The 13,341-nt window shown below is 37.2% G+C and overlaps 1 protein-coding gene across 5 annotated transcripts; it reads left to right on the forward strand.

The window, feature by feature from the left end:
- Positions 1-1,777: 1,777 nt before the first annotated feature.
- On the forward strand, positions 1,778-13,250 carry LOC120075611 (tropomyosin alpha-1 chain). Of its 5 annotated transcripts, none has more exons than XM_039029162.1 (12): positions 1,778-2,034; positions 2,161-2,247; positions 3,686-3,819; positions 4,665-4,723; positions 4,810-4,864; positions 4,956-5,006; positions 11,375-11,435; positions 11,810-11,850; positions 11,921-12,022; positions 12,201-12,248; positions 12,531-12,646; positions 12,780-13,250. In XM_039029162.1, exons 1-11 carry the CDS (start codon positions 1,986-1,988, stop codon positions 12,642-12,644), a joined length of 801 nt encoding a protein of 266 aa, XP_038885090.1. In that variant the 5' UTR covers positions 1,778-1,985; the 3' UTR covers positions 12,645-12,646; positions 12,780-13,250. The 5 variants fall into 5 exon arrangements, with proteins under 5 accessions (XP_038885090.1, XP_038885091.1, XP_038885088.1 ...); XM_039029163.1 differs by having other exon boundaries at positions 1,788-2,034; positions 2,161-3,576; positions 12,527-12,646; XM_039029160.1 differs by having other exon boundaries at positions 1,788-2,034; positions 12,527-12,646.
- Positions 13,251-13,341: the final 91 nt, after the last annotated feature.

A 13,341-nucleotide genomic window follows, 5' to 3' on the forward strand; every position in this document is an offset into this window, starting at 1 on the left:
TTAGTATTTGATATTAAATTAATTAATATTTTTTAAAAATTAATTTATGAAATTAATTTTATAAAATTAAATTTTCAGTTTTAAAATTAAATTTGAATTTTTAAATCGATTTTGATTTTGAGAAAAGTTGAAAATTGAAAATCATGCACAAAATGGAAAATTAAGTTTTTCCATTACCCATCTTCTTCATGCTCACACAAACCCAATTTCCTCATCTTCATTTAATCTAAGCATGAGCTGCAACTCATGCAGCATTCTTCTTTGCATGTTCACCTGTAATAAATAAAGAAGATTGAAGTGAATTTGAGGTAGACATTCTATAAAAATTTTAGAGTAAATTTCGGTTGGAAGAAAGGTTCTTCAAGTAGTGTGCTACTGTGAGTTTCTCCTTGTGTTTTCATTGCTTCAAGTTGTTCTTCAGTCCCACAACTCGTTCTAAAGCTCCAAGAGGATAGTGAGGAAGATCTTGAGTGGTTCACGGTGTTATTTGGAGAAGACTGCTGCTGATTGATCAAGATCTTGAAGAGTTCTACAAAGATATGATAAAAAAATCCTCTTATTTTAGATGGGCATGCTTTAGTTTATGCCAAAATTAGTGAATTTGAATTCTTATTGATCCTTATTACTTCTGCTGCATGTTAATACACTCTTACATCATGTAGTCTCTTGTGAGCAAAAGATTAGTATTTCACTAAATGAAGCAATCGATTAACAAAATGAAGACTCTTTTCATTTTATCCTTCAATTATGAAAACTGAACACAACCTTCCACTTGCACGGTTAAGGAGAAAATATATAACCACCCACAATTATCATATAATTGTTTTATTATAAATAAATATAATAACTAATTTATCATATTATATTTATAACCTATAGTTTTAATATCACATCATATGTAATATTTCAACCATAGTTATTTTCTCCTTTATTTAATAGAAATCATATTTATATCAAATTCCTCCAATTAATGTATCTTATACATCAAATCAATTATATCGCATATAATTGAACAAATTTAATTATATCATATAAAATCAAACTTCCTCTTGTTAATTTGAACAATTCAAACTAGCATAAAATGAAAGTCTCTATCATGAACGACGTTATATAATTAGATTTGTGGTTTATGAATATCTCATATAGGATCCTACGAGATTTATGGCATCAACTCCAATACAGACTTTGCATACCTTTATATTTATACCCTCGACATTGCTAAACTTTCAATGTGGGATAACTCCTTTCCCACTTTGTTATGTAGAGATGGAGAATCAAATACTGAACCTAGAAAGATCATGTCAATTATTGTCGAACTAAGCTCCCTTTGACTGTAAATGATAGATTTAATATCATGGTATTTTAATGTTCCACAACTTTAATAATACTTATCTTTCTCTCAACAAGTGCTATTATAATTTTTTTTATTAGGGTTGTGGAGTCGACAAGTTTTGAGGGAGTCACAAATCTCAATGGAAAAAATTATGGGTGTTGAACCTATTGTAGTTTCAAGATTAAGGAACAACTACGTGCTTCACGGTCGAGTGACTACTCTCTTTGAGAATAAGAAAACTAGAGCAAAATTCTAGACAGTGCGAACTCTGATATCATATTATTTTGTACATTTTATTGAATAAATATTTGTGCCTTAGAATCGAATATGCCCAAGAGGATTAAAATTGTAATTATCTTAGTTTTTATTCACAACTAAACAAAAATAATATTTAAACTCACATAGCAAGCGTACCGTACAATGCGGAAGGTCAAAATTAAAGTTAAATAATAAAGGTGTCCATTTCGAAGGAGGTGATCACAAATTTTCCCTCCATATTTGCATCTCTCACTCTCAGATTGGTTAGTAATATCGTGGAGTCTGGCGCGCGCTTTATCGCTCCCTTTCTTGGTTTCCGCTCTGCGATAGTTTGATCGGCACGGAACAGAAACTTGAACTGAATCACATCTTCTTGCTCTGCGAACTGTCGACGATGGAAGAGTATTTGCAGTACATGAAGACACTGCGCTTCCAAATGAATGGTACATACCGGCTTCTCCATCTTCATAGGACCACATTCAAGTTTTAACTTACGGCAATTTATGTTTCGAGCTATTTTGGATTTAGCAACATTATTTTGGATTGATTCTGTATCAATCTTTACTCAGACGTGGAGGATCAAGCTATGAAGATCTCTGTCGAAGAGCATATGCACTTTGCTACTATTCAAACCATGGAGAACGATCTCACCTCTGGTCAAGTCTCTACTTCTAGTCTTCTAGTTCGTTATCTGTTTATCTTAACGTTATTCCTTCTGCATCTAGTAAAATATTTCAGAACGTACATTTTTATATTTTTTTTTACTGAGATTTTGCAGATTTATTCTCTCTTTTTTCCTAGCTCGTCCTCGATTAGTTTTATTTCACGTCAGATGGTTCCGAGGGTGTCTAACTGATTATTCTTATCATTTTTTTGCTCAAAACTTCATAGCATCTAGTTTGCCTTTTGCTCACGTTTTCTCCCCGTTTTCTAAATTCTTCTGATATATATACATATGGATGGAGGATGAACTTATTTGAAAGCAGTTCTGGTTACTTCATGCCATTTTCCTGTACTCTGCCGACTACAACCATGAATACAGGGTGAAATTGAAGGATTTTGCTGTTTTTATTACAACGGCAACTGAATAATTCTTCTAATCTATTCAGAGACTAGCATAGACCTTTTGTCCTCAAACAAGTTGATGCGTTTAGTCCTAAAATCTATTTGAATACTTTTTTTTTTGCCAAGGCATTTCAAAGTGGTAAAATAATCCTGTTTGAAGAATGTCATAATTCATATCGGCAATACATTATTACGTGAATTGATTAACAAAAACCTAAGAACGTTCGTCTTCTTCTAAGTTGATCCAACATATTTTCCAGTGAACCTAATGTGATATCGAACTTCTTTACTTTCATCTTAGGCATAATCCTTCTTTTTTTTTAAAAAAAAAAAAAGACTAAACTTTTGGTGCACATCTAGAATGCTGTCATTATGATCCAGTGCCATGTAATGCGTAGTGTGTCCTTGAAGTATTTTCATTTCGTCTCATTCTGCTCTTACTTCAGTCAGATTTAGTTTTTTTTTTTTTTTATATATATATATATCTTGCTGATATGATAACTCCCAAATACTATAGAACCATTACGTAAATCAACCAAACAGAACTGATTCATCTTTCATTTTATTTACCTATTTTTATTACCTAATCCAGTACTATTCTAGAAGGCTTTTAATATAGTATGTTATCTTATATTGATGATTTTTGAATGAATAATCAATTACCTTTTGGATTAACATTCTAATTTCTTTATTGGAGGCGCCTTCACCATACTTTGTCTTACAAATCCATTATTTGCTTGTAGTTCTCATGTAATGCTGATTAGCAGCTGTTGCCGTTGGAATACTTTCTGTTGAGAATTGGTCGGCTGAATGAACTTAGGCACAATTTGTTCCATGTTCAGTTTAGTTTCGGGCCTGTGACCGCTTGTTGGCAGCGTCATTGCATCTCTTGTTAGCTCAAGTTGCCAGCAGACTTAATTGTAGTTCTTTTTGTCCTAAAACATTAATATTTCGAGCAAGCTAAAAATTTTGAGCTGTTAGATTGAATTGCTAGATTAGTTTGCTTTCACTAAAGACGTTTTGATGCAGCAAAAAGTGAGTTAAAACAACTCAATGAAGATGCAGAGCGAATGATGAGGGCTAAGGGTGAAATATGCTTCCAGATATTGGAAAAACAAAGAAAAATAGCCTCTTTGGAGTCTGACATAGCTACACTTTCTCAGGTGGTCTCTTCTCTGTACTTGTGTGTTGGTGGCTGCCTTGTGTGCTTTCCCTCCCGTTTAGGTCTAAAAGCTGTTTAACAACTGCTTTTAATTAGTGTAAAAGGACCATGCTATAGCATCTACATTGTAAATAATTGATCTCCATTTCATCATTTCTCATTGCTAACAAAAATGGATTGCCATCGAGAGAGCAAAGCATATGTATCAAAATGGTGATATTGTTCCGTTGCAGGCATAGAACAAATCAATTCCTTTCTCCAATTCTTTTGATTTGTAAGTTTGATTCTCCGTCAAGCAGTTTACAGTTTTGATGAGGAAGGATTTTTTACATTCCTTTTCTTTTTTCTTTTCTAAAATTTCTTACAAAAATGGAGAAAATAGAACAAAAAGTTAAATTTTCCTCTCTTATTACACTGCTAGTATTGAAATTGCTGGGTAAATACGATGTATAAGATTAAATTTAGTGGAGTAATGAACTAAAAAGGAAAGTCATATTGTGCGACCTCAAGCGTTTTGCTCATGAAATGGAATCAGAACTTTTCTTCTGGTCCGGCCTCTCCATAGTTTTTCTTTCTTGGCTTTAGTCAATCAAATAAGTGAGCTGAGGCTGGATATTTTGCCCAAGTCTTGTATATCTAATAGGTTTAAAAGAAAAAGAGTTCCTCTGATGTCTAGTTTCATTAAACTTAAAGAACAAAGGGAAATATTTTCTCCGGTTCACTTATTCTCCTGTTTAACAAGAGGAGAAAAATATTTGTTTAGTTTCTTTCCATTATGGGTTTCAAAGAATACTATTTTGCACCAGCCTCTTGTTAGTTAAATACTCTCAACTGGTTGATATTCAGACTCTCAAGCTCATTCAGCAAGAAAAAGTCAGCTTAGGAGCCAAAATTATTGAGAAGAGGTGATTGAACTACGCAAGATGGAGTTACTGATTCTGCCAGTGGTGCATGATGGCATTATTAACAGTAGTATATTTGACCATGATAGTACTTATTATGCCAAAGTTGCTGAGGAGATCAGTCTCAAATTCCAAGATCAGCAGGTTGAACTCCAAAACCTATGTCATATCAATTATGAATTTTAATCCATTATTTATGTTTCGGAATTTAGTCTATTATGCAACCTTTGCGTAGGATTGGGTAAATGCTAACATGATCCGCAGAGAAGTGGGAGAACACGAATTGGTATGCTTCTCCACTATTTCTCATTATATGAGTAATTATGATATATTTCAGCTGCTCTTTCTTTGCACCTATGAGATTTAATGGTTGTCTCTCGACTGATAGATATAACCATTAGATTTTGTACACGGGTTTGAAGAGAGTCATTAAACAAGTATCCAAGTGACTCTTTCCACTACTTTAATTTTATATCTCTATATAGCAAACTAGATCTTTTGAGTCGGTCTATTGTAAATTTTACCGCTCATATATAATTTTTTTTTCCTTCTCAGGTTCTAAGAGAATCTTCCTTGGTCTCTATATGTGAATTTCAAATATCATCGTGGGAGTCTATATTAGATTTTCATGCTTAAGTCTCATCTTATTTAACACTCATAATAGCATTCTTATGGCATATGTGTAGTTTGGCTCTGGATCTTTGTTTCAAGAATATGTGCCCTTGATCACGGCCTTTTTACTTTTATCATCCTTTGCTTACTTACTCCTTACTATATTTGCTTGAGAATCCATCAAACAATCTTAAGAGATAAATTTTGGGACCCCGATCTCTTCAATAAAATCAATTGAAAAAGAGAGAAGAAAAGAACACAAGATTTACGTGGAAAACCCTAGATTAGGGAGAAAAAACCACGATAGAGACTGATTTTTTATTATTAAATTGATACACAAAGTACAAGAGAATAAGCCAAATAAATAGACTAGTGGGAAGCCCTAGGGTACATACAATTACTAAAATACCCCTAGGGTTACAAGCTGTTTTTCGACACTCCCTTTCAAGTTGGAGCGTAAATATCAATAAGGCCCAACTTGCTGACACAATAATCAAAGCTTTGTCTGAGTAACCCTTTTGTGAGCACATTTGCAATTTGCTGATTTGAGGAAACATAAGGAATGCATATACTTCCGCTGTTAAGTCTTTCCTTGATGAAGTGTCAGTTGATCTCAACGTGTTTTGTTCTGTCATGCTGAACAAGATTATTCGCAATACTTATTGTTGCCTTATTGTCACAAAACAGTTTCATTGGGAGCTCATTACCTTGATGAAGATCTGACAACACTTTCATTAACCACATTTCTTCACATATGCCTAAACTCATGGCTCGATACTCATCTTCAGCACTACTTCTTGCTACAACTCCCTGTTTCTTGCTCCTCCAAGTCACTAGATTACCCCAAACAAATGTGCAAAACCCAGATGTTGATTTTCTATCAACAATAGACCTTGCCCAGTCAGAATTAGTGTAGGCTTCAATGCAACGTTTATCAGACTTCTTGAACATTAACCCCTTACCTGGTGTTCCTTTCAGATATCGTAGGATGCGTTCAACTGCTATCATGTGTTTCTCATAAGGAGCCTGCATAAACTTATTGACAACACTAACTGCATATGATATATCGGGTCTCGTGTGAGATAAGTATATCAATTTCCCAGCGTCTCTTATTCAAATCATTCAAAATACCTTTCGTGACTGCTGATACCTTTCTTTATTGACCGGGACACTGTTACCTATATTGCTGAGCTTTGAGTTATATTCAACTAGGGTGTCAATAGGTTTACACCCAGTCATTCCTGTTTCCTTTAGGAGGTCAATAGTGTATTTCCGTTGGGACACTGAGATCCCATCCCTTGACCGAACTACTTCCATTTCGAGAAAGTATCTTAACTTTCCAAGGTCTTTAATCTCAAATTCTTTGGCGATCTTTGCTTTGAGTTTCACAATTTCATCATCATCATCATCATCACCAGAGAGCACAATATCGTCAACGTACACAATGAGAACTGCAATCTTCCTTGAAGTTGACTTCTTTGTAAACAGTGTGTGATCTGAGTGCCCTTGGGTATATCCTTGTCCTTTGAAAAAGGTGGCAAATCTGTCAAACCAGGCCCTCAGAGACTGTTTCAACCCATATAGTGACTTTCTCAGCTGGCAAACTCGCTGTTTGAACTAATCTTCAAATCCAGGAGGAGGATTTATGTAGACTTCCTACTCAAGTTTTCCATTGAGAAAGACATTCTTTACATCCAGTTGATGCAGAGGCCAATCTCTGTTAACTGCAATTGACAGCAATACTCGGATAGTATTGAGTTTAGCTACGGGAGAGAATGTCTTGGAGTAATCTACACCAAAGGTTTGAGTAAATCCTTTCGCAACTAACCTGGCCTTGTATTAGTCAACCGTTCCATCTGACTTATACTTTATAGTGAAGACCCAATTGCACCCAACTGTCTTGTGCCCTTTGGGTAGAATCTCCTGGTCCCACGTTCCGTTTTTCTCAAGAGCCCTCATCTCTTTCATAACAACAACCTTCCATACTTCAGTTTTAATTGCTTCCTGTATGCTACTCGGTATCACCCCTGTATCTAAACTGGTGGTAAAGGCCCTAAATTCAGATGACAGGTTACTGTACGTCATGTAACTATGCATAGGGTACCTTGTACATGACCGAATACCTTTCGTCAGGGCTATTGGAAGATCGAGAGAAGCATCATGCTCTTCTAGACTTTCAGATTTCCCACTATGATCAATAGTCTCCTCCGCCTGGGTTTCATCTTCAGGAGTCCCCTTTAAACCATCATCTCTAGTATCATTCACATTTCCTGGAACTGTTTCTGGATCACTATTCACCGTTGTCTTCCCATCTGCTATAGTGGTGCTATCAGCACCTTTTTTTTCCTTTTTCCTCTCTGCATTCGTTAGTCTCAGCACAAGTATCAATCTCATTAATTTTAGGAATACACGTACCTGATACCGGGTTTGACTCATGGACCGGAGCCAGAGATGCGACAGGTGGCGCTGTTTCCTTCTTGAGATTCTTACTATAGTATGTTATCCATGAGACTTGATTGGTAGGGAGGATAGGACCGACATGTTCGGGAATCGGAGGTGATTCTAAGGGAACTGTATATGTGGACCAGTTAGCCACTTCACTAGATGTCTCCCCTTGAAGATGGCGAATGGGAAAGAAGGTTGATCCTCAAGAAAGATGATATCCATGGAAACAAAATATTTGCGAGAAGATGGGTGGTAACATTTATACCCACGCTGATGGAGCGGATACATAACAAAGACACATTTTTTCGCACGGGGGGTGAATTTCGTGCGGTTTGGACCGTGGGAGTGAACAAAGGCAACACAACCAAATACTCAAAGTGGTACATTTGAGACTAAACAAGTAGTTGGGTAGGACTCTTTCAAACAGTCTAACAGATTTTGAAAGTTGAGGACTCGGGAAGGCATTCAATTGATTAAGTGAGCGGCAGTAAGGAGAGCATCCCCCCATAGGTAAGACGGGAGTGATGTGGATAACATTAAGGACCTGGAAACTTCCACCAAATGACGATTTTTTTTTTTCAGCTACCCCATTTTGCTGGGGAGTGTATACACACGAACTTTGGTGAATAATGTCTTTGGATGCAAGGAAGTCCTGGAAGGAAGTGTTAAAGAATTCTCGCTCATTGTCACTTCTCAAAATGCCAATCCTGGCATTAAATTGGGTTTCCACAGTGGCATAGAATTGCTGGAATATAGATGACACCTCAGACTTATCAGTGAGAAGAAAGACCCAAGTAAGCCGAGTATGATCATCTATAAAGGTGACAAACCAGTGTTTCCCTATGGAGGTTATGGTTGGTGAGGGACCCCTAACATCCCTGTGAACTAAGATGAAGGGTTTGAATGGTTTATAGGGCTAGGAGTGGAAGGAGAAACGACTTTGTTTGGCACGAATACAAACATCACAATTTAAAGAAGACATATTAATATTGCGAAATAAATGCGGAAACAAGTATTTCATGTATTAAAAATTTGGATGTCCTAAGCGGTAATGCCATAACAAAAAACCGTTCTCAGAAGTAGAAAAATTTAAAGAAACAAGGCTAGTCCTATAATCATTCCTAGAGGAAGCATCATCAATCAGGAAGTAAAGTCCCCTATCGTGTTGGGCAGTGTCAATCGTTGTCCCCAAGCTCAGATCCTAAAATAAAACAAAATCGGGTGAAAAAACTATCTGACAACTCAGATCTCTTGTAATTTTACTGATAAATAACAAATTATATGATATTTTAGGAACACGCAATACATCCCACAATACCAAACCCTCAAACGGAGATAAATGTCCTTTCCCTGCAACAGGTGCAAACGACCCATCTGCAATCCTAATTTGTTCGTCACCGGCACTTGTACAATATGAAAGAAACTGATCAGAAGTACCAGTAAGATGATCTGTCGCCCCTGAGTCAACGATCCATGGTTTTTTACCATTAATACTAATAAGACCAAAAGACTGGATAGTACCTGACTAGGCGATGGCACTGACTCCAACTATACTTAGGTTGGTCATACTGTCTACTGAGGGTTCTCATTCGCTGAGTCACTCACAAGTGCACGTCCAGGGGTTGATTTGTCATGTGACTAGCGACGTTTACTGTTCGGGGGCCGTCCATGTAGCTTCCAACACTGGTCCTTTGTATGCCACGGTTTTTTTCAATGCTCACAGACAAGAGTGAGCTTCTTATCGTCGTTAGTGCTGGAGGACTTAGTCGCAAAAGCAGCAGCATCTGTAGAGGTAATTACTGGGTTATTCATTGCACTTGATCTGTCTTCCTCCAGATGTATTTCTGAGCAAACTTCCATGAGAGAAGGAATAGGGCGTTGCCCTAGAATCTGACTCTGAACGACATCAAACTTCGAATTTAGTCCAGCAAGGAAGTCATAGACACGGTCAGCTTCTTCAATTTTTGCATACTGTGCTCCGTCATGTGCACATTTCCAGACTATCTCCCTGCAAAGATCTATCTCTTGCCACAGAAGAGACATTTAATTGAAATAGGACGTTACGTCCATAGTTCCTTGCTTGCATTCATGTGCTTGTTTCTGTAACGTATAGAGTCGGGATGCATTCTGCCTTTTTGAATAAAGTTGTTGAACAATATCCCAAATATCTTTGGCAATTGCAGCATAGAGTAACGGTCTGCCAATCTGGGGTTCCATACTATTAATAAGAACAAATCTCAACAGCGAGTCTTCTCCCTTTCAGATCTATTCCCGAGGGTCTCCTGGTACGGGCTTAGGTATCTCTCCAGTCAAGTACCCAAATTTATGCGTCCTTCCAAGGCCATTCTGATGGATTCTGCCCGAGAGACAATAATAAATCATGCAGAATTTCCCATGGATCCGGACAAGATTTTTGTAGTGGGTAAAATAAGGAAAGAATTTACCGGGTTTTCAGAATATATTGGTATGTTGGCCGATAATTCTGGTTGAGAGTTCGTCCCAAGAACCGTTCCAAAATCTGCAATCTGCTATTGGAGATGGGCAAAACGCTGTTGGAGATCATTTGTAGACCCTCGGCAAGGTTGATGTGCAGACCCGACCGCCGGTGCCATCGGAGCAGACCGCTAGATTGAAAAGTCGATCGAAACACTTGGGCAGAAGACCGGCGCATAGAGATTGATTGACCTCTCCCAGGATGACTCGACCAATGAGGGCACCACCGTCTGGGTTTGCCGGTTGGATCACCATGATCGACTGCTGCTGTCCATGGATCATCCCACCGGCTGGATCGACCGACAGGGATGTGCGGCTGGAGTCGAGCGGCGGGGTCTGGAACGTGCTGGGGTCGAGTGGCTGGAGTTGCGACTGTTTTGCTGGGGTCGAGCGACGATCCGACGGGATCTGTTCGGCTAGGAATGAGTGGCTGGAACTAAGTCGGCTAGGGTTTAGGTCGGACACTGATTGGATGATTTTCGGCAGCGCGGCTTGGAGTTATTGTTCCACGGCTTCTCGAATGGCTTTAATGATGTCGGCGTTTACGGTCCCACTAGTTCCAATGCAGGTTGTTGATGGAGAATCTGGTCTATTCTCATCGATGATGGCTAGGGTTTCTCGTTGCCATGCTCTGATACCATGTTGAAAAAGAGAGAAGAAAAGAACACAAGATTTACATGGAAAACCCTAGATCAGGGAGAAAAAACCACGATAGAGACTGATTTTTTATTATTAAATTGATACACAAAGTACAAGAGAATAGGCCAAATAAATAGACTAGTGGGAAGCCCTAGGGTATATACAATTACTAAAATACCCCTAGGGTTACAAGCTGTTTTTCAACAAAATCATCCATACAAAATTATCAATCTAAGTGAATTGAAGATAGTTGAAGAATTCGTTCTTGACCGTCAGTCCTTATTCACCAAGAAAGTAATTTGGAGTTAAAAGCTTGTGCTAGGGCCAATCAATTTATTTACAACTAAGGCTGAAAAAGTTTCAATCTTTAAATCATTTTTTCAATCTCCTATGTTTGCAGGTTTTGCATTCCCCTATGTACAATAAGTTATTCCTTCCAGCATAACTGATTAGAGTCGATTGCAGGTTAAACTTGAAACTGCCAAGCGAGCAAGTGAAACGGAAGGATTTTCTGATACAGTTGGAGGTAGTTCTGGACCTCCTATACCCCTCTTCAAGTTGTTAATTAATCATAATGCGTAAAATGGTTTACTTCAGAACGGTTTTGCTTAAATCTATCCTAATTGTAACTAGTTTTGACTTTTGCATGTAGATATAGAATGGATGATAAAGTAGAATTGTCAGGCATTTTTCAAAGCTTCTCAAAGTATAAGGCTTTTTGAAATAATTTCTTTTAGTTTCTGAATTAGTAGCAATTTGATCAATAGCATGCAACATTTCATACAATGGTTTGCAAGTGAAGTTCAAATTTAAAATTTGATTATTTGACTTCCATTTATGATGTAACAATATAGTACTGTAGGATGAAATTCATACTGATTTATTTCATCTCTCTTGTAGGGATCTCTGGCACTCGTATATACTGCAATCCTAACAATCTGGTATTAAACTCCTGCCACGGATTTGCAAATGTGTTGTACCATAATGTGTTGATCTAATGTTAGTTTGCAGGTGGAAGAGAGGAAAGATCTATTGGGTAAGTTGGAATCTGCGGAAGCTAAACTTAGTCAAGTTCTAAAGAGGAAATGTGCACTTGTTTTGGAGAAGTCCAAGGTAATTAATGTCATCAAAGGTTGTATGTGCAATTATAAGAAGAGCGGTTCCATGTGCAACTTCCTACCATCCACATTCCACATATACGTAAAGGAAAAGAAAGAGCTGCTAAGAAGATAGGAAACATTTTTTAAAACTTTAGATTGTTAATTTTGGCCAGCATCTATTGTTGTTTCAGATTGAACAGTCAATTGAGGAACTTAAGAACGAGTTAAATGATTTCAAGGTTAGTGTACATGGTGCGGATATTTACTCTTTTTAGCAAATTAAATTAATTTTGGCTAAGTAGTTGATCTGCTTCGTGATCAGTACGTATTGTAATTCCTTATGCTACTGACCTACATTTACCTCCCAACTGCAACAATAGTTTTTACGCCCCAATTATGGGGCTAGGTTTCAAACATACAAATCAATGATATCCCAAATCTTCTATCAAACATTTTAGAATCAACCTGTTTTATTATAATCTCTTATTTAATACTTTTTCCTGGATAAAAACTTCAGCCAGAACTCAGAGCAATGGATGATGTTACATTGGAGGAAGAGTGCAAGGCTCTCTTATCAGATCAAGCCGGAGAAACTGAGTATTCACGATCACTTCAAGACCAAATTGCAAAACTGAAGGTGAATTTGAAATCAGTGATTTTTTCTTAACATTTGGCGGTTGGTTTTACTTTTTACTTTTATCATTTTTCTAAGCTACACCATGGAGGTTCTTCTGTCTTTTAATAAGAAAGGGTTATGTTGTTCGTTTTAGGGAATTTCCCGTGTGATTAAATGCACTTGTGGAAAGGAATACAACGCTGGAGTAGGCTTATGTACATGATAATGCGAACAGTTCTGTAGGTTGGGAGAGTGAAGAAGAAATGGGTCATGGGACAAGCTAACCACTATGCAGGTAATTGAGGGGGGAATAGATGTTTGATGGTGGTCCTGTGCTAGAATTTGTCAAAAACTTAACTTGCTGAAGGGTAATTGCTTCTCTTTCCAATGTGCTATTTTCTATTTTTTACGATAGTAATGTGCTAGGTTCTTGATCCTATTGTTGTGGAAAACGTTGTTACTACTCAAGCTAATAAATAGTTCTTCTCAGTTCATAATTCTTTTTCATTGGAAAACAACTTAGTTGGATAAAATACTGAAATCAAACTATTTTTTATTGTGCAACCGCTGTGGACATTAATGCCAGCAATTTGTTTTGAAAATTATTTTACGATTGTTATTTTGCAGTCTCCTTTTCCTGCAACACTCTCGAGTGAAAATGTTGTGAATTACCTTTATGTGAACTTCGTAAACAACCAATTGTATACCTTTTTATG

The sequence above is a fragment of the Benincasa hispida genome, chromosome 4 (genome assembly GCF_009727055.1).
Source record: "Benincasa hispida cultivar B227 chromosome 4, ASM972705v1, whole genome shotgun sequence".
Taxonomy (NCBI): domain Eukaryota; kingdom Viridiplantae; phylum Streptophyta; class Magnoliopsida; order Cucurbitales; family Cucurbitaceae; genus Benincasa; species Benincasa hispida.

What these genes read in the sequence shown, in the direction of transcription:
- LOC120075611 (XM_039029160.1), top strand. Translation starts at nt 1,986, where the DNA reads ATGGAAGAGTATTTGCAGTACATGAAGACACTGCGCTTCCAAATGAAT. An exon ending in ACTGCGCTTCCAAATGAATG is followed by an intron (nt 2,035 to 2,160) that starts GTACATACCGGC and finishes ATCTTTACTCAG; the next exon opens with ACGTGGAGGATCAAGCTATG. An exon ending in GGAGAACGATCTCACCTCTG is followed by an intron (nt 2,248 to 3,685) that starts GTCAAGTCTCTA and finishes GTTTTGATGCAG; the next exon opens with CAAAAAGTGAGTTAAAACAA.